The sequence below is a fragment of the Vigna umbellata genome, chromosome 11, assembly GCF_029865625.1.
Source record: "Vigna umbellata cultivar VRB3 chromosome 11, Vumbellata_1.0, whole genome shotgun sequence".
Classification (NCBI taxonomy): domain Eukaryota; kingdom Viridiplantae; phylum Streptophyta; class Magnoliopsida; order Fabales; family Fabaceae; genus Vigna; species Vigna umbellata.
The window spans coordinates 14,008,027-14,035,859 of record NC_142175.1 but is presented as its reverse complement, the minus strand read 5'-3'; the positions used below and the strand labels follow the sequence as shown (position 1 = coordinate 14,035,859).

The following is a 27,833-nucleotide window of genomic DNA, read 5'->3' as shown; positions in this document are numbered from 1 at the left end:
TTCTAACTTTGATGCTTCTTCCTAACAATTAGGCTCAATCATGGCTATATTGCAAGTTTCATATATGTCTACCAAAGATCTTACTCTTCTTGGACTAGATTTAGGTGAAGAATCTTGTTGTGGAGGTGGAGAAAGTGTACCTGAATTTTCTGCCTCTTCTTGAGTTTCTTCTTGAGATTGTTGCACTGGAAGTAGAATGTTGCTTTTAACAACTTTTTCTTCTTCCCAATTCCAAGAAGCATTTTCATCAACTTCAACATCTCGACTGATGATGAGTTTTTTGTTTGTAGGTTGTAGACTTGATAGCCTTTTGACTGTGTGCTATATCCCAAAAATATTCCTCGTATAGTCTTGTCTTCAAGCTTGTGCCTCTTTTGATCAGGAACATGTATGTAGCAGATAGATCCAAATACTCGTAGGTGTTTAGATGATGGCTTTCTTCCACTTCAAGCTTCAATAGGAGTCTTGTCTTGGACTGCCTTAGTTGCACATCTGTTTAGAATGTAAACTGCAGTGTAAACTGCTTCAGCCCAAAAAGTGTTAGGCATACTTTTCTCTTTCAGCATTGATCTTGCCATCTCCATAACTGTGCGATTCTTTCTCTCTAACTGTGCGATTCTTCTAGAAATTGCATTATACTTGAATACAACTTTTCCTTTGCTCTTACCATTGTTCATTCCTTTCCTACTATTCTCTTTTGTTTCGTGTTATTCTTGGCATGACGTTAAACTTTGGTGCAACCAAACCCCAAACCCTCAACCATGTGAGTATTTCTTGACCAATATACTTACCAATACAAACCCATCAAGCAAAAATCTGATTTCTTCGAGCTTTCATTGAAACTTGCTCAAGATCGTGCTCTCAAAGGCCATGCAAATACCCTCTCACTTGGTTCAAGGTGTAGAAACCCTCGCGAAACAGCTGCTTTGGCTAACTGTGTTGAGCTTTATGAACAACCCATTCGTAAACTTAACAAAACATTGGACCCTAACACCAAGTGCTCCCAAGTTGATGCTCAAACATGGCTTAACACAACTCTCACTAACCTCGAGACATGCAAAGCTGAGTTCTACACGATCTTGGGGTTCAAGACTATGTTCTTCCTTTCATGTCCATCAATGTTACCAAGTTACTAAGCAACACTTTGGCACTGAAAAAAGTTCAATTATGAAGAACCGAGTTACAAAGATGGTTTTGCAACATGGGTGAAGCCAGGTGATAGGAAATTGTTGCAAGCTTCTTCTCCAGCTTCTAAAGCCAACGTAGTGGTGGCAAAAGATGGGTTTGGAAAGTACACAACGGTGAGTGCAACCATAAACGCTGCACCGAAGAGTATCAGCGAAAGGTATGTGGTATATGTGAAGAGTGGAGTATACAATGAACAAGTTGAGATAAAAGCAAAGAATATAATGTTGGTGGGTGATGGTATTGGAAAGACCATAATATGTTAGGAATATGGGTAACAATCCTAACTATCTCCCTCGCTCGCACACTTCAATCAATCTCATACCAAGAAATGGTAATGAATTGAATTTTATTCACATCAAAGAATTAAGAATACAACTGGGAACCCAGGAGCTTAACCTCCTTCACCAGATTTGAAGCGGTCTACAAACTCAAAGGTAAAAACTGTCTAACTGTAACTACAAAAGAGGTCCTTTTTATCGACCTTTTCCCGTCTCCTTAACTGCTCAACAGTTAAGTACTCATCTTTATTTCTCTACTATCTTTCTCCTTTCATAAACCAACCCTCCATGTCCTAACATTACTCCCCCCTTGAGGATCAACCTTGTCCCCAAGGTTGAACTCTGGAAAATGCTCTTGCATTATTATCTTGCCTTCCCAAGTTGCACTATCCGCCCCTCCTGCTTGCCATTGAACTAGAACCGGCTCCCGCTTGTCCTCCCCTTGCTGTTGGATCCTTTTATCCAATACCTTGGTGATAACAGTTGAAAAACTGTTATTTTCATGCTTAAAATTGATACTAAAAGTAACCTTTAACATTTAGAAGCTAGCTTGAAATCTTGTTTTTGATCATATTTTTAGAAATAAGAGAGCTGGACAGGTTTATGCTTGATTTCAGTGTTTTATGGTGAATTTGGTGAAAGAAGTGAAGAAGGATAGAGAGGGAATAAGAAAAGACATAAAAAAGTGCAAAAGGAGAAGTCGCAACTACCGCTCAGCGGTAGTTTACCGCTGAGCGGCACTCAGGAACTCACGTTGGATCCGTTGAGGGGTGAAAAGGCCACTGAGGGGAAAGAATCAACTCACGCACTTACCGCTGAGCGGTACTCTTTTGGGCTTAGGCCCACTTTTCTGTAATTTTACGAATAGTATATAAGCTTTAGGTGTTCCTAGGGTTTGTATCTTTGGCTGGAGACGAAGCAAACACTCTCTTTTCCACCCCTTGGAGGAAGATCTTGGATGCTGAGGATACCTACTCATCCTTCTAGGGTTTTATCTTTCATTCTTTCATTATTGTTCATCTAGTTTCACCATGAATATGGTGAACTAAACCTTGTATTGTTGTTGGGGAATCAATGTAGTCTTGTGAAACTCTCATATATGGAATTTGTGTTTTAACATCTTATTTTAAGATACATGCTTTCTTTCATCATTAGTTAGGGTTTTTCCTCTTTGCTTAAAGCTTGCATTGTTTAACTCATTCAGTGCCATGATTATTGATTTTGTCGATATGGGAACGTACGGGGAATTCTAGATCTGGGGAAATTCTCCCAATAGCATATTGCCTAGACATAGGAATATGAGGGTTGGTTGCCGTTAAGCTTCTGCACTTTAGAATTAATTATTAGGGATGCTAGGAATTGTATGAACTAGTAATTAAGGATAGGCCTTCTTGCAAGGTGATTTAGAGAGTGGCATTAGCAATTGATGAAAAGAATGATGAATTCCTAAAAGTATATGAGAGTGGATAAGATGAAATTGATAACCCTAACAACATACTCATCCATCTAATTCATTAAAGTGTTTGTATTCCTCTTTTTCATTGATCAAATTCATGCATACATGTTTAATTATTGTCTTATGCATTTAAAACCTAAAATCAATTGTTCACAAGTCTTAAATAATCAACAAATCATATAACTAACTAGGCCGTGAGTCCTTTGGGAGAACGATACTTGGTCTTACCGAGTTTATTACTTGATACAATTCGGTCACACTTGCCGAGGGTTAAACGAGTTTTTGGCGCCGTTTTTCGGTGTTCATAAATTTGTCATCACTTGGTTGGCCAGCAAGATGGCCCCTCCATCTGCAAATCCGCTGGCCGAAAAAGCCGATAGCTTCATTCGTTGTGGCTCCGCTTCGACCTCCTCCTCTTCATCTTCCGCTAATAACACTACCCGTAAACTCCTCTCAGGGAATTGGCGCCCAGGGCTGAAGGCCCCCCCACATCTAAAACACCTCCCTTCTTCCCTTCGTTTTAGAAATTCTAGGTAGGGAAGGTTTCGCGACTTCCTTCCTCTACTATAACTTCCCACGGGGCTTCCTCCTCTCGCTGAATTACTTTCGGCCGCGCTGTCTCGTCTCACTGATCTGACGGTCTCGGTTAGGGTCGTTCTTCCCAGATTTCTCCTCGGCGGTTCAGTTCTTACCACCACCGCTCCTACTCCTGTCGTTCGCCTCGATGAGTGGGAATTTTTGGATGCCGTCCAACCCATCAAACTTAGCCCGCGTAGAGCCTCTTCGACGTCTCGCTCCAGTTTCATCGCCGCCATCAAATTTCGTGGGTCGTGCGGTGTAACCTGGCATCGCAATTCCTCTCGTAGGCCCGCCAGAAAGTATCCCAACAACTGGTCGTTTGAAAACGCCTTCGTTTGTCCGGTCAGTGCTTCAAATTCTCTCACGTATTCTTCCACATGGTGGCTGTTTGCTTGATTGCCGTCATCCTCTTAAAAATGCCGCCACAATAGCGACTCTTGAACCTAATCAACAACGCTTCCTTGAGTCCTTCCCACGATCAGTCGCTCGCCTTTTCCTTCCAAAACTTAAACCAATAACCAACGCTTCCCTCCATGCTAATATGGGCCAGGTCGATCTTCTCAGCCTCCGCCACCTTCTGTATCTTAAAGAATTTTTTGGCCTTGTAAATCCAGGTCAAAGGATCTGGTCCTTCAAAAGTGAGTAACTCCACCCTTTGCTTGCAATTGGGTTGGTTCACTGAACGCTCCCCATCTCTTTCTCCTTCTGTGTCGTCGCGCCGACCACCCCCATTATCATTGACTGAACCATGGTTCCCGTCAGAGCTCTCCCCGTTTTTCTTAGTTCGCACACCCATCAATCGTAACAGTTCTCGGATGTCTTTACGCATCGTGATCGAGTCTTGTCGGTTTGCCGCTGACTCCGCCTTCAATCCGTCTACGGCCATTTCCAGATGTTCCATTCGTCCTTCAACTATGTTCATTCTTCCCTCCATCGTTCTCGCTCTCCCCCAAATAGATCGGCAAGTTGGACCACTTTGTTAGGAATCTGGGTAAGAATCCTAACTATCTCCCTCACTCGCACACTTCAATAAATCTCACAACAAGAAATGGTAATGAATTGAATTTTATTCACATCAAAGAATTAAGAATACAATTGGTCCATGTGTTGTGTTCTAAAATTGTAACATCTTTGCAAGAAATCCTCCCAACAAAGTGAACACCATCACCGCTCAAGGTCAAACTGATCCAAACCAAAACACTGGAATTTTCATTCACAATTCTAGAGTCACAGCTTCTTCAGACTTGAAAGCAGTCCAGAACTCTGTTAAGACTTATCTGGGAAGGCCATGGAAGCAATATTCTAGAACAGTTTTCCTGAAGACTTATATTGATGGTTTGATCAATCCAACAGGTTGGTTAGAATGGAGTGGTGACTTTGCATTGAACACATTATATTATGGAGAGTACATGAACACTGGTCTAGGTTCTTCTACAACTTGAAGAGTTAAATGGAAAGGTTATCGTGTGATAACTATAGCTTCTGAGGCTTCCAAGTTCGCTGTTGCTAATTTCATTGTAGGAAACACATGGTTACCTTCCACCAAAGTTCCTTTTACCTCTTCGCTATAAACAAGCACTGTTTGTCATATGTTGATTTGTTTGATTGGTTTCATTTCTTTCATTTGTTGTGATTGTCATATAAAATTGCCCTAGCTTGTTGTTGATACAATTGAAGACTATATTCAATTGATATATAGATTTATATTTTGGAAGATTGTAATTTGTACTTAGAGATGTTCCTCAATTGTAAGAATTTTCCTTTTCAATAGCACATTTATATGAAGTTAAACTTTCTTTTTGGATCAACATATATTATTAAATTATTATAAATATATTTAAATATGTAATTAGATTATAACTTCACTTAACTCATTGATATTATTATACTATATTAATATTTATGAAATAGTTGTTTTAGTTGAGTTATTAGTTTTCTTTTATTAATACTTGTATCTATATACTATAAGGGTTGAGTTGTACCAGATCCTGTAATAAATCGTTCATTTTTCTCCATCTGTTATTTTCTTCTTATTTATAAATTTATCGTTTAATAAGTTAATTGATACGCTGTTGTTGAAGCTATGAAATTTATACTATCGTTTAATAAGTTAATTGATACGCTGTCGTTGAAGCTATCAAAGTACCCCTAAGTCGTCTCCCAATGAATACGAAATTGCTTTTCAATATTTGACTCTTATGAATGCTCAAGAATAAAAGTGATGTTTAGAGAATGTTTGAAGAACAATAAGAAACTTAAAAACAATTATGATGAAATAGGCTAATTCTAATGCTTTTCCAAGATAGATTTATCATCGGTTATCCATAGATCATTGTTCAAGTGATTATTCAAGTTTCAAATTAATTAAAGTACATTCTTAATTAATTTGAGGGCGATCATGCAATTAACCAAAGTAGATTTTCAATCAAATGAAAGACCTTTCAAGATTATTCACAACGAATTCAACCAAAGTACATTCTCAATCAAATTCTATTGTATTTAATCATGTACCTATTCTTAAATCTCCTAACCAAATTAAAAGCTAATTAATCAAAGTAAAATTTTAATTAATTATAGTTGAAATTATTACCACCAATCAAAGTACATTCTCAATCAAAAACCCGTTTAATCATATGAAAGTTCCTAAATTCAATCAAAGTAGATTCTCAATCAAACCTATAAACCCTTGAACTCATGATTAACATGCATGTAGATTCAAACACCTTATAATGCAAAAGTCATTGCTTTTAATATGATTTGGAGATGAAAGACATAGAAAGACAACTCAAATCAATAATCAAAAGAAATAATTGCATTAATTAAACTTAACCTCAGAATCCATAATGAAATTACAGTGGAATAGCCCTATAAGCTTTGCCCTCCATGGATGGAGTAGAATACATGGCACAATAAAAGTGAGAGGAGTGGTGGATGAATGCTTCTAGTGGAGGAGTTTGAGAATGAATGAGTTGTGCCTTCCTTGGGTCTTTTTATATAGGCTTGATTAGGCTTGGACTTTGAATCTTCTGTTGATAAGATCTTTTATCTTATATGTAATATCTTTCAAATATTCAATAGATTTAATCAATTTTTGAGAATATTTGATAATATCTTTTATAGATTCAAAAAGATTTGGCAAATATTATCTTTTGATTTGTATTGATATAGTTAAATAAGGTAATTATTTAACAATATCAAATAAAATATCTTAAGATATATTTTCTCCATATTATCTTTTAAAATAAACTTGCCCAAAATTACATTTCAATCCTTTTTATTTTATTCAAAATTACATAGAAGTCCAAAAATTTCCTCAAAATTGCAGTTCAGCCTTTTCTTTGTTTTTAGAATTGCAATTCAAACTTTAATTCCAGTTGCATCAATGATAATGATTGAATTTACCACTATTTATAATTCTATTTTGATTCTAAAATAACCCTTTTTGACTTTGAAGCTTGCTTAAACTCTGGTTTTAGTTGAATTTGGTAAATAAGTGAAGAGAGGTTATACTTTAGAGGCCCTCAGTGTCAGAAGTCTCGCAAGGGTGTCTGGTTGCCCCCATTTGGGGCGCTGAGCACCACTCACTTCATAAGCACGCCTAGGTGCCCCCTCTAGGGGCGTTGAGCGCCAACCGACCTTCTCGCGTTGAGGGCCAGTCTCTTCGCAGTCACGCCTGAGCGCCATTAGCTAGGGAGTTGAGCGCTAGCGATGTTGGCGCATGATCCAATGTTGATCTATTTAAAGGCTTCTACACTCTAGGGTTCACATCTTTTGGCAGTTGAAGCAAGGAAACACTATTTTTGACCCTTTGGAGGGAGATTGGGCATGCAAGAGCTTTCCTTCTCACTTTCTACGGTTTCCATTCATTCATTCATCCATTGTAAGCCAAGGTTCTCCATGACAGTGGAGAACTAAACTCATTTTTGGTTGGGGATGATGTAACCTCTAAACTTTCATGTATTTTATGCTTCTTTCATTAAATGTTAGTGATTTTCTCCTATTCTTAATGCTTGTTATGTTTTGGCCACTCATGACTTGATGTTTGATTTATTTGAGTATTGGGAAATATCTTATGAATCATTATTTAGAGGATTTCACCCAAAGGGAATATTTCCTAGGGATAATGATAAGACGTTTGGTTGTCTTAAGCTTCTTTTTTTAATGCGGAATTGATTGTTAGGGTTTTCAAGGGATTATTGTCTAATGATCAAGACTAGGCTTTTTACGCCGAGACATCGGGTTCTAAGTAATTTATAAAGTGACTTTAACATTCCAATGAAGAAGATGGATTCTAATATGCATGAAAGGGAAGTAGGTGAAATCTAACACCAACAACATCATCATCTCATATTATCAACTTCATCCATTCATTCTTGTGTTAAACCTTAATTGATCAATTTGCATTCATATTTACTTTTGTTGCATTTGCATTTAAACACCAACAAAATAGCTTTTGAGTCTTAATTAATTAAGGTATTCCACAATTGTTAAGTAAACACAAGTCTCTTGGGAAACGATACTTGGTCTTACCATTTTATATTACTTGATACGATTTGGTACACTTGCCAATGAGTTAACAAGTTTTTGGCATGGTTGCCGCGGACTCGTGGTCATAATATAGTTTTGTTTGATTCTTAATTTGTTTGGACTTTTTCTTTATTTTTACTGTTTTTAATTTTTATTTGTTTGGGCTAATTTGGTGCTCTAGTGTGGTGTTCTATAGTGTATGCAGGACAAGGTTCGTACAAGGAGCACAAAACTATCTAAACCTCTTCTTACAGGTATGGAAAATAGTAGAAGAAGAAGAAGGAAGAAAAGGATTTGTAGAGTACTTTTTCCTTCTCCTGAAACTATTCAACAACCTTTCACATTATTTGACCAGGAGATAGAAAATATGGCTGATAATCAGAATGGTAGATGTACCTTGGCAGATTATGCAACCGTCACAGGTCCTCTTCATTTTAATAACATTGCAAGGCCAAGGGTTAATGACGCAAGCATGGGGATGAAGCCTGCTCTCATTCACTTGGTGTAGAGTAATCAATTTAATGGCTTAGCCCATGAAAATCCATATGAACATCTGACATCTTTCAATGAAATATGCAATACAGTGAAGATTAATGGTATGCGAGATGTAGTTATCAAACTTAGCTTGTTTCCTTTCTCTTTGGGAGGCAATGCTAAGATGTGGCTAAATTCATTCCTAGAGAATAGTTTCATTGAATGGGAAGATGTGGTGGCTAAGTTTCTGAACAAGTACTTCCCTTAGTCCAAGATAAACAAACGGAAGTAGGAAATCTCTTCTTTCTAGCAGGGCATGGACGAAACCCTAGGTCAAGCATGGGATAAATTCAAAGGCTTATGGCGAAAAACTCCTACTCATGGATTTGATGAACCTACAGTAGTCATTCATTTTCATGGAGGATTAAAATAAAAAACTAAATTGATGTTGGATGCCTAAATTGGAGGTAGCATCAAGTGCAAAAATCCAGATGAAGCTTATGAGTTGATAGAGAATATGACTGCTAATGATAATGAGATGCATAATGAAAGAGGTCAATTCCAACAAAAAGGAGTTCTTTAGTTGCAATCTCAAAATGCTCTATTGGCTCAAAATAAGATAATGACTCAGCAACTTGAGGCCTTGATGAAGAAGCTCTCTCAACTTCCTAAAGAGCTTCAAAATTTTTCTTAAGCTCAACATGAACCTTATGAGCTATGTGGTGGAGATCATATCAATGGACAATGTTCTATGCAAGCCAATACCCAAGAAGAAGTCAATTTTATGGGTAATCAGGACCGCCAAGGTAACTACAACCAAGGGTGGAAACCTCACCCAAGTGTGGGTGAAGGGCAAGCTGGAAAATTCAATAGACCACCACAACAACAATGGCAATGATAACGGTTGAAATACCGTTATTTTTATACTTAATTTTGATATTAAAAACACCCTTTATGACTTAGAAACTAGCTTGAAATCATGGTTTTGCTTAAGTTGTGAGAATAAGAGAGTTGAAGGTGGTATTATTGGTTTTATGCTTGGTTTTCCTTGTTTTGACAAGAATTAAGATGAATTGGATGAAGAAGTTGAAGTAGCAAGGAGTTGGAGTCAGGAAAGGTGGGAAAAGTAGCACATAGAAGAATCGTAGATAGCGTTGAGCGTCATTTTGGGGCGCTAACCGCCAATTTAGAGGTGTAATCACTGTTTCACGCTTGGGCGCCACTGATGAGTCACAGTTCTTCATTATACACTTAGCTTTTCACACCATATTTTGTTAGTGAATTGTGTTTAATTCTCCATTTTTATCTCCTTTTCACTATTTGGGCTTAAATTCAAGACTAATTCTTATTTTAATTAATTTGAATTATTTGGGCTTAATTATTTCAATTATAAATTGCAGGACAATCACTTTTGAAAGTCGAGAAAAGGTTTGAACGTAATGCACATAGTCATACGGTCTGACACTGCCAGAACTGAACGGTTAGGGTCTGAATGACCGAACGGTCTGACCATAGTCTTGACCGAACGGTTTGTCAAAGATGTGACCGAACGGCCTGTCAAAGTCTGCACCAAACAAGCTGAGAGCCTTGCTGGAAGCCTCAACCGAACGGTCTATTGGAGGATTGGTCGAACTTTTTGTGGAAACCCAGCTCAGCCGTTGAATAGAATGGGCGAGCATCACATAACCGAACGGTATGTGGATGCATTTACCGAACGGTCTGTGAGCTTACACTGAATGGCCGAACACTGTTGAACCGAACGGCAAAGCCTTGGTGCATGTGTTCCTTGAACCGAGCGGTCATAAGTGAGCTGTAGAGCATTAAGAACCGAACGGTGAGATGCAATATCCAGAGAAACTCAGCAGCAGTGTTGGATGCACATTCTGGGACTTCAAGAGGATGGGAACGTCAATAGTGTAGCATTTTGGAAGGTCATTGGTCAACCTTTAGGACTTTGGGCCCAATTTTTAAGACAAGCCCATTAGGAGGGCATTTTTGGTCTTTTGGTTATATAAAAAGCCTAAAAGCATAATTCTCTAGGGGCTAGCAGCCACCACTACGCACCTGTTCTTGGGGAGTTTGAGGCTGCATCCATGGGTTAGGAGGAGAGCTCCAAGAGGTTCCTTTTCGTTGTTTTCTTACTTGAACCGATAAAACGTTTATATTTTCTTCATATTGGGATGCACACAGTTACTCATTAATTTATTTTCACCGTTCATCGCTCGTTCATCTTGTTCACTGTTCATCGTCACCTTCCTACATTTCTGGTTTGCGATTCTATTGTTCACATTGCATTTCCAATGCTGTTTGATTCTCAGTTTGCGTTGGATGGTGCCTTTACTGTTGCGAATTATTTTAATCCCATTCGGTGTATTTTCATTAATGTTTAGAATAGTTTTCGGCTTATCTGTGCATTTCGAAGTTAAAGTTTTGTTTCTGTCGCACCGCGTTCAAAGTTGAATTTTGCTGCATTTGATACCGATCGGTTACATCTTTAGACCGTTTGGTTATGTAAGTGTTTGTCTATTTACTATCGTTCGGTTGATTCTTTATTTTCTGGTTTAGTTTTGGTCTTGGTTCCTTTAGCTTGATGACTGAATGCTCTTGTACCGTTCGGTCGAAGTTCTTACTGTAGACCATTCGGTTTGTTCTGGTCATTGTTGATGCATACGTTCGGCTGCCTTCTTTGTTGCTCAGTTTCAATTGGTTGCTTCTTTCCCGTTCGGTTATTCTTGAAGTTTTAACTTGTTTCCATTTTACTGCTTAATTACCATTTAGCTGTTTTCTGTATGCGTTCGTTTCTTTTGTTAATAGTACTGTTCGACTTATGCGTGTTGGTTTTCCCACTTCATTTTATTAGCTTGCTTTGAACCATTCGGTGCTCACACTTTATTCTTATTACCGCTTGGTCAAGAACTTTCGGTTTACACTTTTCCTATGCTTTTCCGCTCTTGCACTGTTAAGCTTTAATTACTGCATGCCGCTCGGTTTTACCTTTACACTGTTCGGTCTCTAACATGCTTCATTGTTAGAGACCGTTTGACTTTTTCTAGTTTAGTTTTCAATCTCATTTTCCATTGCCTGTTGTCTTCATACTGTTCGGTCACCTAATACCGTTCGTCCTTTTCCTTAGCTGTTTAAGTTGCTTTTACCATTCGGTTTCCAAATTTCATGCATTTCCATTTCCTTTCTTTAGGGACCGTTCAGTCTCAACTTTACAACCGTTCGGTCTCACTTTAAGACCGTTCGGTCTTCATGCTTTTCACTTATCTTTCAGCGTTTTTAATTAAGTCTCTTGTGTTTAATTTCATGTTTTAGTTTAGTTCATTTCTAGTCACTAAAACACTTTCACCAAAACCCCCCCACTACGTGTTTGTCTTGATTCTCGAACCACATTTGGTCCTTGAGAGACGACCTAGGAGTCACTTCCTAGCACTGTACTGCATTTTTAATGCACAAAAAATTTGATGGGCTGCGACAGTCACATCAGCCACTGCTGAGTCTGGTGCTGCAACCACTGTTTCATGCCTGAGCGCCATCGCTGAGCGTCACTTGAGTGCTGCAACCATTGTTTCACGCCTGAGCGCCACCGCTGAGCGTTAGTTGAGTGCCGCAGCTACCGCTGAGCACCATAAGTAGGGCGTTAAGTGCCAATCTCGTGGGCTTCGACTTTTTCTGCACTCTATTTAAGGTTTTGAACGACTTAGAGTTCATATCTTTGGACAGAAGGAGGTGCAAAAACACTCTTTTCACCTCTTGGAGGCGGATTTTGGATGCAGAAGGTTTGATCTTCTACTTTTAGGGTTTTATCTTTCATTCTTTTCCATATTTTCATCTAGTTTCACCATGCCTATGGTGAACTAAACCTTCATTGTTGTTGGGGATACGATGTACTCCTTTGAAACTCTCATGTACTCTAGTTGCAAATGCTTTACTTCATTAATTGTTAAGGTTTTTCCTCTACACTTTATGCATGCTTTGTTTAACTCATTCAATTGCATGATTATTGATTTTGTCAATATGGACACATATGGGAAAATCTAGAACTGTGGAAATTATCCCAAAAGCAATATTACCTAGATATAAGGATAGGAGGGTTGGTTGCCTTTAAGCTTCTGTGCGAATGTAATGCATAACTAATTGCTAGGGATACAAGACATTGTGAACTAGTAATTAAGAGTAGGCTTTCTTCACCGAGACATCGAGTTTAAGGTAAATTAGAAAGTGACTTTAACATTAATGAAGAAGATGAATTCATAATTACATGAGAGTGGATAGGATAAGTCGGAAACCCCAACAACATAATCATTTCGTATTTTATACATTAATCACCTGTGCATTCTTCAAGTCAATTGATCAACACTTGCATTCATATTTATTTTCTGCATTATAAACACTATGATTTTGTTTACAAGTCTTAATTAATCAAGAAACCACATGAATGTATAGGCTGTGAGTCTCTTGGGAAACGATACTTGGTCTTACCATTTATTATTACTTGATACGGTTCGGTACACTTGCTAGAGTGTTAACAAGTTTTTGGCGCTGTTGCCGGGGACTCGTGGTTTAACTATTCTATTTGTGTGATTATTGATTAGCTTCGACTTGATTTTTTTATTATTATAAAAGTGCTTTCTAGGGTTTTATTTTGTTGTGTATGCAAGGTATAATTTGGACTAGAAGCAGGAAAACATTGGAACCTCTTCTTGAAGGATTGGACGAGAGTAAACGGAGAAGGAGAATCCGAACATCTAGAGAATTATTTCCGTCTTCGGAGACACTTTTACAACCCTCACCACAAAGATCTGACCATAGTACTGAAGAGATGGCTGGAGAAAATAATGGAAGACGCACTCTGGCGGATTACACCATTGTTGTTGGCCCTCATCACTTTAACAACATTGTTAGGCCAATGGTCAATGCTACAAATATGGAGATGAAACCGACGTTGATACAATTGGTGAAGAGCAACCAATTTAATGGACTGTCTCATGAAAGTCCATATGAACATCTGACAACATTCAACGAGATTTGCAACACTATAAAGATCAATGGTGTGCCGGATGACGCTATAAAGCTTAGTTTGTTTCCTTTCTCATTGGGAGGCAATGCTAAGCTATGGTTGAATTCTTTCCTGCAGGAGAGCTTTACTGAATGGGCAGCTGTGGTTTCAAAGTTTCTGAACAAGTACTTCCCACAATAAAAAATCAACAAGGGTAAGGAAGAACTTTCTTCTTTCAGGCAAGGTATGGAGGAGACGTTAGGTCAAGCATGGGATAGATACAAAAATTTACTGAGGAAGACACCCACGCATGGCTTTGATGAAGCAACTTTGGTCATTCTTTTCCTTGGAGGTCTTGGTTCACACACCAAATTGATTCTAGATGCCTCAGCTAGAGGTAATATTAAGTGTAAGACTCTAGAGGAACCTTTTGAATTGATTGACAACATGCCTACTAATGATAACGAGATGCATAATGAAAGAGGAGCTCCACCTCAACAGAAGGGAGTTCTACAATTGCAATCTCAGGATGCCTGGCTTACACAAAATAAAATTATAACTCAACAGTTGGATAATTTGACAAAGACACCCGCTTAGTTGCCAAAGGAGCTGAAGAACGTTTCAAAGGTTCAACAACTCTATGAATTATGTGGTGGTGATCATATCAATGGTCAATGTGCTTTCCCAATAGAGACCCAAGAAGATGTCAATTATATGGGCAATCAATTCCAATACCGCCAAGGAAACTTCAACCAAGGGTGGAAACCTCACCCAAGCATGGGTCAAGGTCAAAATGGACAAGCTGGACAAGCAGCACAATTTAATAGACCACATAAGCAACCATCACTATGGCAATAAGTATCTACACTAAATGAGAGATCAACAAAGCTAGAAGACACTCTTCGATAATTTATGTAGGTGACTATCTCCAACCACAAGAGCACTGAAGCTGCTATAAGAAATTTGGATATGCAAGTTGGCCAATTGGCCAAAAAGATGGAAGACAAAGCGGAAAAGAAATTTGGGGCTAACACTGAGGTTAACCCTAAGGAAGAGTGTAAAGCTATTGTGAGCATAGATGATGAGAGGGTGGAAGAGAAAAAAGAAAGATTTGAGTTAGAAAAGAGAGAAGAAAGAGAAGAGAGAATTTGTGAGGTTGAGACGAAAGAGAAAGAAAAGAAGAGGGGAGAGAAAAATTGTGAAAAAATTGAAAAAGTTCTTCCTTATCCTAAGGGGCGTGAAAAGATAGAAAGAAACACAATATGAGCATTTTAAGGAGATCTTCAGGCAATTGGAGATCACTATACCTTTGACCAAAGCACTGCAACAAATTTCTGCTTATGCAAAGCAGATGAAGCAATTCCTCACAAAAAAGAGATATATAGATGATGAGGTTATGGATGAACAGGGAGATTGTAGTGTTATTTTGGAGAAACCACTTTCTCCAAAAGTGAGAGATCCAGGAAGTTTTACTATTCCTTGCATTATAGGGAAGGTGAATATAAGGAAAACCTTAATTGATTTAGGGTCAAGCATTAATTTGATGCCCTTATCTATGCTTGAAAGGATTGGTGATCTCGAAGTCAAGCCAACAAAGATGACTTTGCTTATGGCGGATGGATCTTCCAAGAAACCCTATGGTGTAGCAGAAGATGTTGTGGTTTGTATAGAGAAGCTTAAATTCCTTGTGGATTTTGTGGTGATGGAGATGGAGGAAGATGAGAAGATCCCAATTATTCTTGGAAGACTGTTTATGAAAACGACAAAAGTAATCATCAATGTGGATGATGGGATGATAATGCTTCAAGACCGTGAGGAAAAGGTGATCTTTAGTGTCTTCAAAGCTGAGCAGCAGATTCAAGAGAAGAAGACTAATCATAAAGCTGCATGTAAGGATGCACCAGTGATTAGCTCTAAAGCTGTCAAGCCGGTCATTGATAACAGTTGAAAAACTGTTATTTTCATGCTTAAAATTGACACAAAAAGCAACCTTTACACTTTGAAACTAGCTTGAAATCATGCTTTTATCCATATTTTGAGAAATAAGAGAGCTGGACAGGTTTATGCTTGATTTCAGTGTTTTTGTGCAGGTTTTAAGGTGAATTTAGTGAAAGAAGTGAAGAAGGAGAGAGATGGAATCAGAAAAGTCAACCAGAAACCAGAAAAGTCAACCAGTCAACCAGAAAAGTCAACCAGTCAACCAAAAAGTCAACCAGTCAATCAGAATACGGAAAAAGTCAACCATACGAGTTTTGGGCCAGTTTTCTGCGATTTTATGATCTGTTTGGGCTTGGACCCGTTTTCTATTATTTTTATGTCCTATTTAAAGACCTAGATGTCTTAGGGTTTGGTATCTTTGGCAGAAACAAAGCAAACACTCTCTCTTCCACCCCTTTGAAGGAGGATCTTGGATGCTCAGGCTACCTCTTCACCTTTCTAGGGTTTTATCTTTCATTCTTTCATTATTGTTCATCTAGGTTCACCATGAATATGGTTAACTAAACCTTGTATGTTTGTTGGGGAATCAATGTAATCTTTTGAAGCTCTCATATATGGAATTTGTGCTTGCATCTTAATCTAAGATTTATGCTTTCCTTCATCATTAGTTAGGGTTTTTCCTCTTTGCCTAATGCTTGCTTTGTTTAACTCATTCAATGCATGATTATTGATTTTGTCGATACGGGAACGTACGGGGAAGTCTAGATCCGAGGAATTACTCCCAATATTATATTGGTTGTCGTTAAGCTCCTGTGCTAAGAGAACTAATTATTAGGAATGCTAGGAATCTATGAACTCGTAATTAGGGATAGTCCTTCTTGACAAGGTAATTTAGAGAGTGGTATTAACAATGATGATTTGAATGTTGAATTCCTAAAATATATGAGAGTGGATAAGATGAAATTGACCCCCAACAACATATTCATATATATATTTCATTGAAAGTGCTTGTCTTTTGCTTTTGCCATTGATCAAAATCTCATGCATACATGTTTATTTTCTGTTTTGCATATTAAACTTCAAATATTTCGTTCTTAAGTCTTAGCTAATCAACGAACCACACAACTAAACTAGGCCGTGAGTCCTTTGGGAGAACGATACTTGGTCTTACCGAGTTTATTACTTGAAACGATTCGGTCATACTTGCCGATTGTTCAACAAGTTTGTGACATCATATTTTGGTGATCATAAATTTGTCCATCAAGTTTTTGGCGCCGTTGCCGGGGACTCGTGGTTTAACTGGTTAATTTGTGTGATTATTGATTATCTTTGGTTTTAATTTTGAATTTCTGTTTTTATTTTCGGTTTTTATTTGATTTGGTTTTATTTTATTTGATTTTATTTGACTTTATTTGATTTTATTTTATTTTATTTTATTTTATCTTATTTGATTTGATTTTATTTTATTTTATTTGATTTTATTTGATTTGATTTTATTTTATTTTATCTTATTTGATTTGATTTGATTTGATTTTATTTTATTTGATTAGATTAGATTTTATTTGATTTGATTAGATTAGATTTTATTTTATTTTATTTGATTTGATTAGATTAGATTTTATTTTATTTTATTTTATTTTATCCTCTGAATCTTTTATCTTCTGAATCTATATCTTCTCCTATATCTTTTTGTGCTAACAAATATTTTATAGAGTTTTGTGCCTAATGCTTTCAGGATGTAATTCGGTCAAGAATTTAACTATATGGGCACTCAATTCTACCAAGGTAAACAAAGGAAAGCAAGAGAGATCATCTTTTAGGCAAGGCATGGAGGAATCACTGGGGCATGCATGGGAAAGGTATAAAAGCTTATTAAGAAAGACACCCACACATAACTTTGATGATGTGCAAGTAGTCCTAACCTTCCTTGGAGATCTTGGTTCACAAACCAAGATGATGCTTGACGCCTCAGCAGGAGGAAATATCAAATGGAAAACTCCAGAGGAAGCTACAGAAATCATTGACAATATGGCTACTAGTGATAATGAGCTGAACAGTGAAAGAGGAGCTCCTATTCAACAAAAAGGAGTTCTACAATTGCAATCCAATGATGCCTTGCTAGCTCAGAACAAGATACTAACTCAACAATTGGAGAATCTCACAAAGATACTTGCACAACTGCCAAAAGAGTTAAAGACTGTTGCACAGGTTCAACCACAGATGTGTGAATTGTGTGGAGGCGACCATATTAATGGTCAATGTGCCTTTCCAGTAGAAGCCGTAGAGGATGTAAACTACATGACCAATCAATACCGTCAAGGGAACTATAATCAAGGGTGGAAACCACACTCAAGTATTGGTCAAGGACAAAGTAGGCAAGTTAGACAATCAGGGCCATTTCACAAGCAACAACAGCAACAACCAACCTTATGGCAACAAATGTCTACACTTAATGAAAGATCAACAAGGTTGGAAGAAAATCTTCAGCAATTCATACAGAAAACTAAATCTTCTCAAAAGAGCACTGAAGCCGCTATTAAGAACTTGGAGATTCAAATGGGTCAGATTACCAAGCAATTGGAAGAAAGGCCTGACAAAAATTTTGGGGCTAATACTGAGGTTAACCCCAGGGAAGAGTGTGAAGTGCTAGTGAGAGTAAATGTTGAAAAAGTTGAGTTGGAAAAAGAAGAGAGAGAAGAGAGAAAAGAGAGAGAAGAGAAAGAAGAAGAGAAAATTTGTGTGAAGATTGAGAAAGTGAGTAGAAAAAGAAAAGAAAAAAAGATAGTGAGAGAAAAGAAAAAGAGGACGAGAGAAAAAAAGAAAGAATCATATGAAAAACCTCTTCCTCATCCAAAGAAGTATCATAGGAAGGAAAAGAAATTTAAGTGCCTCATGGAAATCTTCAAGAAATTGGAGATTAAAGTTCCTATGATTAAGACATTGCAACAGGTTCCTGGTTTGATCAAATTTTTGAAGTTCAGTAGAAAGAAGAAAAAGAAGGTGGAACATGAGCTTTATTGGGTCAAGCTAGTGACGTTAAAAGAGCGCTTGCTGGGAGGCAACCCAGTGATTTAAGAACTTTTAATTTTTTGTTTGGTGATGTAATTTTGAACTTTTGGGTATTTTTGTTTTTGTTATAAGTTTGTTACAGGGTTTACATCTACTGATGGATGTTAGGCGGAAGAGTATCTACTGAAGGATACTATGTTTGTATACACCTACTGATGGGTGTTGGTAAGAAAGATTTGCATCTACTGAAGGGTGCTGGAGGATTTTGGGTCAGGCTCGTGACGTTAAACAAGCGCTACCTGGGAGGCAACCGAGTTGATTGATTTTATCTGTATTGTTTGTTTTGATTCTGCTTTAGTTGCATGATAGGGATTGAATGTTTGAGTGATCTGAGAACTTAATTGTAGGGAGCAAGTCAGGGGCATGAGTAGAAGGCACCTAAGGTAAGCTAGGAAGTAGAAAGGCACAACACGAAAGTGCCGCTGAGCGGTACTGTCGCAGAATGGGCTTTAGTTCCCCTTAGCGGGACCCGAGCCCATTAGGGTATTTTTATACCCTAAGCTGCGCATTTGCTCATACTTTCAGACTCCTCTCTGCACACACACTCCTACATACCTTTTCAATGGTTCTCTACAACTTTTCCCTCATCCCTTTTTAGAAAATCTCCCTTCCACTCACTTGCTCACTAGTTTTCCATCTAAGTTTAGGGTTGGGAGAAAGCATCATTGAAGGGGCTGATTTCTTCATTGTGGTTTACTAATGCTTAACAATGTATCTTTTGGTTTTGTGAATTATGTTTGATGCAGGGATGGCCTCCTCATCGGGCAAAAAGAATCAAGACTAGAAGATCCAAGAAGAGGAAGATACAGAGGACAGCTCAGATTGATGAGGAGCTGAGATAACATTTACGGATGAATGCTATCATATGCTTATGTTTTTGTTGGTTTAAGTTTTCTAAACTTATTTATTTTTTTGTTTTAGATTAGGGTTTGATGTACTCTATTGGAAACATGGTTTGTTATGATGGTTTGCTATTAACTGTGATTGTTTGATAAGTAATGCTTGAATGATGCTTATTGATTGATTGATGTTGAGATGATGTGCACATTAAAATGCTTATACAGGTGATTTACAAGCTTTGTGAACAAATGCAGGATATCATGATTGTGATTGTGAAATTAAGCAGGATGTGTATGTCAAATGTGAATGAGCTTATATGTGAGGTTTTGAGCTCCAGAGTTTTTGGTATGATTGAATGCTATTACTTTGAAAGCATGAATGACTTTGCCCAGGTTTTCTATGATTGAATCAATTGCTTGTTTTGCATCATATGATCAAGGCCGTTTGTTGGAACCCTTTTTATTGGCCAAATTCATAAAGTTAGCCCACTAAAAGAGAACACTTTGTGTTCTATCCTTTGAACCCTTAGCCTTGAACATACACTGAAACCCTTGATTGAAAATCTTTACCTTGAGTTAAGTAGAAGATCTTGTGTGGTATTGTTAAATGTTCAAGTTTGGGGTTGTTGGGAAAACATGAAAAAGGAAAAGCATTGAGCTAAGAGCTAAAAAGTAAGAATATGCAAAGAAAAAAAAGAAAAAGAAAAGAAAAGAAAAAAGAAGCAAAGCTCAATGCAAATGCAAAGGCAAGTTGGGAAGAATAAGAAAAATTGTGTTGTTATGATTCTCTTAACTCAAGGATTTTGTGATCCAGAAAAACCAATTTTCTTATTAGCCCAGCCACATTATAAGCCATTGAAAAGTCCTTGTGATGATGCATGCTTGTGAATGTTTTTGATTGTGGTAAAATGAAAGGCAAAGTTGATTCATGTAACATTGTGATAGTGGAGTGAATGAGTGAAACACTTTACCTCTTATACACTTGTGTGTTGAGTGAAACACTTTACCTAGTGAGGAAATATTCCATAAGCACATGAACATCCATGCTTAGTTGATTGATCATTCATGAAAAATAGCATTTGTTGGAATTTAAATGACTAACACTAAAGCATGTGCACATCTTGATTGAACTCTTGGTCATAAGTTTGAGTGAAGTTGTTACTTATCTTGAAAAAGAGGATTTTTGAATGAGTGAACCATCATATGAATTGGTTGAAGATTGAGTTACATCTTGTTTGCTTGAGGACAAGCAAAGTTCTAAGTTTAGGGTTGTGATAATAGTTGAAAAACTGTTATTTTCATGCTTAAAATTGACACAAAAAGCAACCTTTACACTTAGAAACTAGCTTGAAATCATGCTTTTATCCATATTTTGAGAAATAAGAGAGCTGGACAGGTTTATGCTTGATTTCAGTGTTTTTGTGCAGGTTTTAAGGTGCATTTAGTGAAAGAAGTGAAGAAGGAGAGAGATGGAATCAAAAAAGTCAACCAGAAACCAGAAAAGTCAACCAGTCAACCAGAAAAGTCAACCAGTCAACCAAAAAGTCAACCAGTCAATGAGAATACGAAAAAAGTCAACCATACGAGTTTTGGGTCAGTTTTCTGCGATTTTATGATCTGTTTGGGCTTGGACCCGTTTTCTATTATTTTTATGTCCTATTTAAAGACCTAGATGTCTTAGGGTTTGGTATCTTTGGCAGAAACAAAGCAAACACTCTCTCTTCCACCCCTTTGAAGGACGATCTTGGATGCTCAGGCTACCTCTTCACCTTTCTAGGGTTTTATCTTTCATTCTTTCATTATTGTTCATCTAGGTTCACCATGAATATGGTGAACTAAACCTTGTATGTTTGTTGGGGAATCAATGTAATCTTTTGAAGCTCTCATATATGGAATTTGTGCTTGCATCTTAATCTAAGATTTATGCTTTCCTTCATCATTAGTTAGGGTTTTTCCTCTTTGCCTAATGCTTGCTTTGTTTAACTCATTCAATGCATGATTATTGATTTTGTCGATACGGGAACGTACGGGGAAGTCTAGATCCGAGGAATTACTCCCAATATTATATTGGTTGTCGTTAAGCTCCTGTGCTAAGAGAACTAATTATTAGGAATGCTAGGAATCGTATGAACTCGTAATTAGGGATAGGCCTTCTTGACAAGGTAATTTAGAGAGTGGTATTAACAATGATGATTTGAATGTTGAATTCCTAAAATATATGAGAGTGGATAAGATGAAATTGACCCCCAACAACATATTCATATATATATTTCATTGAAAGTGCTTGTCTTTTGCTTTTGCCATTGATCAAAATCTCATGCATACATGTTTATTTTCTGTTTTGCATATTAAACTTCAAATATTTCGTTCTTAAGTCTTAGCTAATCAACGAACCACACAACTAAACTAGGCCGTGAGTCCTTTGGGAGAACGATACTTGGTCTTACCGAGTTTATTACTTGAAACGATTCGGTCATACTTGCCGATTGTTCAACAAGTTTGTGACATCATATTTTGGTGATCATAAATTTGTCCATCAGTCATCAAAAGTAAAAACATTTTCTTGTCACAGGTTAGGGAAGAAGAAAAAGATGATAAAGGAAGGGTGGTTCATGATGACTTATTGGATGCACAATTCAAACTTGGCACAAGTATAAGATTCAAGAACAAGTTGTAGGTTGTGGAAGATTGTAAAGAGAATGGAGTGATAGAGATTGAAGCTCCATATTCAAGACGAGTTAAGAAGGTGGACCGAAAACAATTAATGTGTTGGTGTGATGAATGCACGAAGAACACCAACATTAAAGATGGAACTTGAGCTTTATTGGGTCAAGCTAATGACGTTAATAGAGCGCTTCTTGGGAGACACCCCAGTGATTTGAAAACATTAATTTCTTTGAGTTATTGGTTATTTTGGTGATGTAATTTAAAAACTTTGGAACATTGTTTTATTTTGTTATTAGACTGTTATGGTTTAGCATCTACTGATGGATGCTAGGTGATAGAGTATCTACTGAAGGATACTATGCTTATACACACCAACTGATGGGTGTTGGTGAGAAAGATATGCATCTACTGAAGGATGCTAGAGGATTCATGGGTCAGGCTCGTGACGTTAAACAAGCGCTACCTGGGAGGCAACCCAGTTGTTTGAATTTATCTTTGTTTGTTTTGATTTATTTTTGTTCTAGTTGCATTATAGGTTCTTATGTGATGAATGATTGAGTGGTGTGAGAGATTAAATGCATTGATTGAGCGAGAGTATGTGAAGTAAGTGAAAGATGAATGAAATTCGAAAAAATTCAGAGTTGAAGTTGAGTGAATATTGGTTAAAGCACGCTTAGGGCAAGCAAGAAAAGAGGAGAGAATGTGTCTCGCTTACCACTAGTTTGGGGCGCTGAGCGCGATTTTGTAGATTTAGGTTTGAAGTTAAAATTTGGGCTCAGCGTAAGTTGGCCCATTAAATGCTTTCTCTACCCTAGGCCTCGCCCTAGCCGCCCCATTCACTCTTTACTCTTTCAAGCCACTTCAAAGCACTCTCAAAGGTTTTCTCTCCACTTTCTGCTTCATCCTTCTCTCCAAAACCCTTTCTCCACTCATTTTGAATAATTTTTCCATCCAAGTTTTGGGTTTGTTTATAGCACTGTTGTTAGGGTTTTGGTTTCTCCAATTTCATTTAGCATTTTTCACACATTGAGCATCTCCAACCAAGTAAGTACATGCATTTTACATTCTAGGGCATTTGCAAATATGATTTTGAATGAATGTTGCGGTCCAAGCATGATTCTTGACGAATTTTGATATCTATGCATGATTTGTTGAAATAATCACTGTTTGGATCGATTAAAATGTTTGATTGATGGTTTGAACTGTGAAAAATGCATGTGAATAGCGTTTAAGGCTAGCTAGGGCTGATTTTTGAAAACTGAACTGATTGGTTTCTGCAGAAGTGGTTTTTCTGGCTGCTGCCCATTTGTGCTGTCTGGTTGGATGTTGTTTGTTGCAGGTGACGCTGAGGGCCCCTATTTTGCCCTCAGCGGTGATAAGAAGAGTGAGTTTGGATTGTTTTTTATGCTAATGCTTGATGATGTTCTTGTGGTTTTGTGAATTGTTTGTGATGCAGGAATGACTTCATCATCAGGGAAGAAAGTTAAAACTTTGGGGAACAAGAGAAAGGATCCCGAACGTTTCTATTCAAACAAGTTCCTTTTTCATAAGCATGAGTGACACTTCCTAACAGTCCAAGATCGAAGGCTTTTGATGGAAAGAAAAATGGGGTGGATACTATCTTTGGCCCCACAATTTGGAGAGGAAATAGAAAGAAGAGGATGGGAGAATGTAACTGCTTATCCTAAACCAGCAAACATAGCAGTGGTCAAGGAATTTTACCTCAATGCAAGGCCATTTGGCAACACTCATATCGAGAGGTACATGAGCTATGTGAAACACTTTGTCTGGTGAGGAATGGTTCCATGAATACATGAGTACATCTATGCTTAGTTACATGATCATTCATGAGAATAACATCTGTTGGATATTATGTGATTATGTGAACACCATGATGAGTGATTTTAATAAAGGCATGTGTACATCTTGACTGAATTCTTTTTTATGAGCTGATTTGAGTAATTACTTGTCTTGGAAGAAAGAGTTTTTGGAATGTGTTGAACCATTGTATTTGTTAGCCCTCGACAAGTGTAACCGAATCGTATCAAGTAATAATAAAATGGTAAGACCAAGTATCGTTTCCCAAAGGACACACACCCTAAACAGTTATGTGATTTGTTGATTAAATTAGACTTGTGAATGAATTCTTGTAGGTTTAAATGAAAATACTGAAAATCAAATATGAATGCATGTGTTGATCAATTGGATCAAAAGAAGAAAATGTGATTGATGTAAATTATGGAATGATGTTGTTGTTGCGGTTTCCAATTCATCCTATCCACTCTCATGTATTGAAGAATTCATCTTTCTTCATTAATGTTAATGCCACTTTCTAATTTACCTTAAACCCGATGTCTCGGTGAAGAAAGCCTACTCCTAATCACTACTTTACAATTATTTGTCTCCCTAACAATTATTCATGCATTACATTCGTAGAGAAGTTTAAAGACAACCAAGCCTCCTATCCCTATGTCTAGGCAATATTGCTCTTTGGGGAATTTCTTCAGTTCTAGATTTACTTATATGTGTCCATACAAATAAAATCAATGATCATGCAATTGAATGACTTAAACAAAGCATGCATAGAGTATAGAAGAAAAACCCTAACAATTAATGAAAGTAAGCATATAGAATATAGAACCAATTCAATACATGAGAGTTTCAAAGGATACATCGGTTCCCCAACAACAATGAAGGTTTAGTTCACCATAATCATGGTAAAACTAGATGAAAAATAATGAAAGAATGAAAGATAAAACCCTAGAAGGTGAAGAATAGAGCTTGAGCATCCAAAATCCTCCTCCAAGGGGTGAAGAAAGTGTGATTTTGCTTCGTTCTGGCCAAAGATATTAACCCTAATTCGGCCAAAACCTTATATAGCTTCCTAAAAATTACAGAAAATTGGCCCAAGGTCCAATAAAATGGCGCTCAACGGTAATTAGCGCTCAACGATAAGTGCAGTACTTTACAATGACGCTCAACGGTAGTTTTGTCAAGCGTGAGACAACAACAAGATGCGCTCAACGCTAATTTTCGCTCAGCGCAAGTTTTTCTGCACTCTGGTTGACTTCAACTCTTCTTTCAAATCATTCCAATAGCCTACAAAATCAAGGGAATCTAGCACAAAATCATTAAATTCACCTTCAACTCTCTTATTCACAAAACTAAAACAAAAACATGAGTTAAAGCAAGTTTCTAAGTCAAAAAGGGTGTTTTTAATATCAAAATTAAGTATAAAAATAACGGTTTTTCAATCGTTATCACAACCCCAAACTTAGAACTTTGCTTGTCCTCAAGCAAATACGATATAACTCAATCTTCCCCCAATCAATGCAATGGTTTAACACATTCAAAAACTCTTTCTTCTAAGACAAATAATTACTCAATTCAACTCATCGAATAGAATTCAGTCAAGATGTGAACATGCTTTGATTACTAATCACTCATCATGATGTTGACATAATCACATAATATCCCACAGATGCTCTCTTCATGAATGATCAATTAACTAAGCATAGATGTAATCATGTATTCATTGAACCATTCCTCACCAGACAAAGTGTTTCACTCAATCACACAGGTGTATATAGAGGTCATTCTTTCACTCTACTATCCCAATGTCACATAGAACAAAATTGCCTTTCATTTACCACAATCAATCATACTCACAGATAAGTATCATCACAAGGACTTTCTATGGCTTGTAACGTGGTTGAGCTAAGAAGAAAAATTGGTTTTTCAAGATCACAAAATCCTTGAGTTAAGAGAGTCATTCATATTTTCATCATTCAAATTCAATCTCTCTTTGGATAACCAATCTCACTAATTCCCAACTTTCCCCTTTTTACATTGAGTTTTTCTTTCTTAGCATATTATTTTCTTTTCTCTTTTTCATATTTGCTCAACACTTAACTCAATGCTTTTCATTACTGTCCTTTTCAGTTCTCCCAATCAACCCCAAACTTAAACCTTTATCAATACCACACAATAATTCTGAACTTAACTCAAGGTAAAGATTTCCACAAAGGATCTATTTAAGGCTTGAGGTTCAGAAAGGGTAGAACACTTCATGCTTTTTTTCATTTAGGTAGAAATCATTCATTGGCTAACAAAAATGGTAAGAAAAAATGGCCTTGATCATGTAACACAAGTAATCAAGTAGTTCAATCATAAAAACCTGGACAAAATCATTCATGCTTTCAAAAGAATAACAATTATTCAAACAAATACTCCGGAGTTCAAAACCTCACACAAGTTAATTCATGTTCCACATACATCAAATACACATCCTGCTTAGCATCATAACCACAATCATAACATCATGCATCTGTTCACAAGTTTGTGAACAATCACCTATATATCAAGCATCCTATGCAACATCTCAACATCAATCAATCTCAAAGAATCATTAAACAATACTCATCACACATAAATAAATATCAAACCACCACATCAAATATAAATTTCAAATTAAGTACATCACAACCTATTCTTAAAACAGAAGCAAATGAATTCAGTAATATAAAACAAAAGATAAGAAAAATCCTACTCTAGTGCTGATAGCATCCGCCAGTAGATGCTATCTCAACTCCTCATCAGTTCATGCTATCATTAGAGTCTTCCTCCTCTCCTTCTTCAGCATCTTCAAAATCGTCATCCTCATCATCTTCCTCCATAGCTGGAGCTTCAGTTGCTCCAGCTCTACTGGCCTGTGCCTGCTCCTCTTGCCATGCTATCTTGGACAATGAGGAAGTGTTGCTCATGCTTGCGGGAAAGGAACTTGTTGGAATAGGGTTGATCTGGTTCCTTCTCCTTCCTTTAGGACATTGTAGTCTTGAATCTCTTGCCCAATGAAGAGGCCATCACTACATCAAACACTATTAACAAAACCACAAGAGACATCATTAAGCATTAGTAAACAAGAAACAACACCCTAAAACCATTCCTATCATCACTGAGGGCAATTAAAACCCCTCAGCGCAACCTGTGCAGTAAAACCAACAAGGAAAATAAGCTCAAACACCATTCTGCCAGAATCGCGCTTAGGGGAAATTTCTGTTGAGCAGCGATTCTGCAAATTTTGCAAAATGCCCTAAAAATGTTCTAATCTTCACCCACATGCAATCTTCCTAGTTCCAGACCCAAATCAAGCAGTTTAATCAGTCCAAACAACAATTAATTCATCTAATCATGCATAAAAATAAAAATCCCTCAAGAATCATGCTTAGACAACCATGTTCATACCAATTCAAGCTATCAAAAACCCTAGAATGTAAAATGCTTATACTTACTTGGGTGGAGATGCTAGATGACTGAAGAATGCTCTAGGAATGTGAAGAAATCAGCCCCTAAAAGCAATGCTCTCACCAGACCCCAAACTTGGATGGAAACTTGATGCAAAAATCAGTCCACTTTGCAGCATTCGCGCTCAACAGTAGTTACCGTTGAGCGGCACGTGCGGCATCGATTCTTCTTCTTACTAGCTTGCCCTAGGTTTCTTATACTAATGCCTCTCACTCACCCAATGCCTTTAAGTTCTCACAACATTCAATCCCTATAATGCATCTAAAGCAAAATCTAAACAAACAAACAAAGATAAATTCAATCAACTGGGTTGCCTCCCAGGTACCGCTTGTTTAACATCATGAGCCTGACCCAAAATCCTCCAGCACCCATCAGTAGGTCCAAATCTTTTCTTACCAACACCCATGAGTAGGTGTAAACGAACATAGTATCCTTCAGTAGATACTCTTCCACCTAACTACCTTCAGTAGATGTAAACCCTATAACAAGTTTATAACCAAAAAAAAAATACC

The 27,833-nt window shown here is 37.3% G+C and overlaps 1 protein-coding gene and 2 pseudogenes across 1 annotated transcript in view; 2 read left to right on the top strand and 1 right to left on the bottom strand.

Annotated features, from left to right (window-relative positions):
• LOC148191023 (pectinesterase 2-like) overlaps window positions 1–5,072 on the top strand; it is a 55,185-nt pseudogene extending 50,113 nt beyond the window's left edge.
• On the top strand, window positions 387–1,451 carry LOC148191024 (pectinesterase 2 pseudogene; annotated as a pseudogene).
• Window positions 5,073–9,026: 3,954 nt separating the features above from the next.
• LOC148191022 (uncharacterized) overlaps window positions 9,027–27,833 on the bottom strand; it is a 37,735-nt gene continuing 18,928 nt past the window's right edge. The window contains exon 4 of the mRNA XM_088101257.1: window positions 9,027–9,170. Within this exon, the coding sequence (XP_087957383.1) occupies window positions 9,027–9,170 (144 nt within the window). The remainder of the gene's footprint in view (window positions 9,171–27,833) is intronic.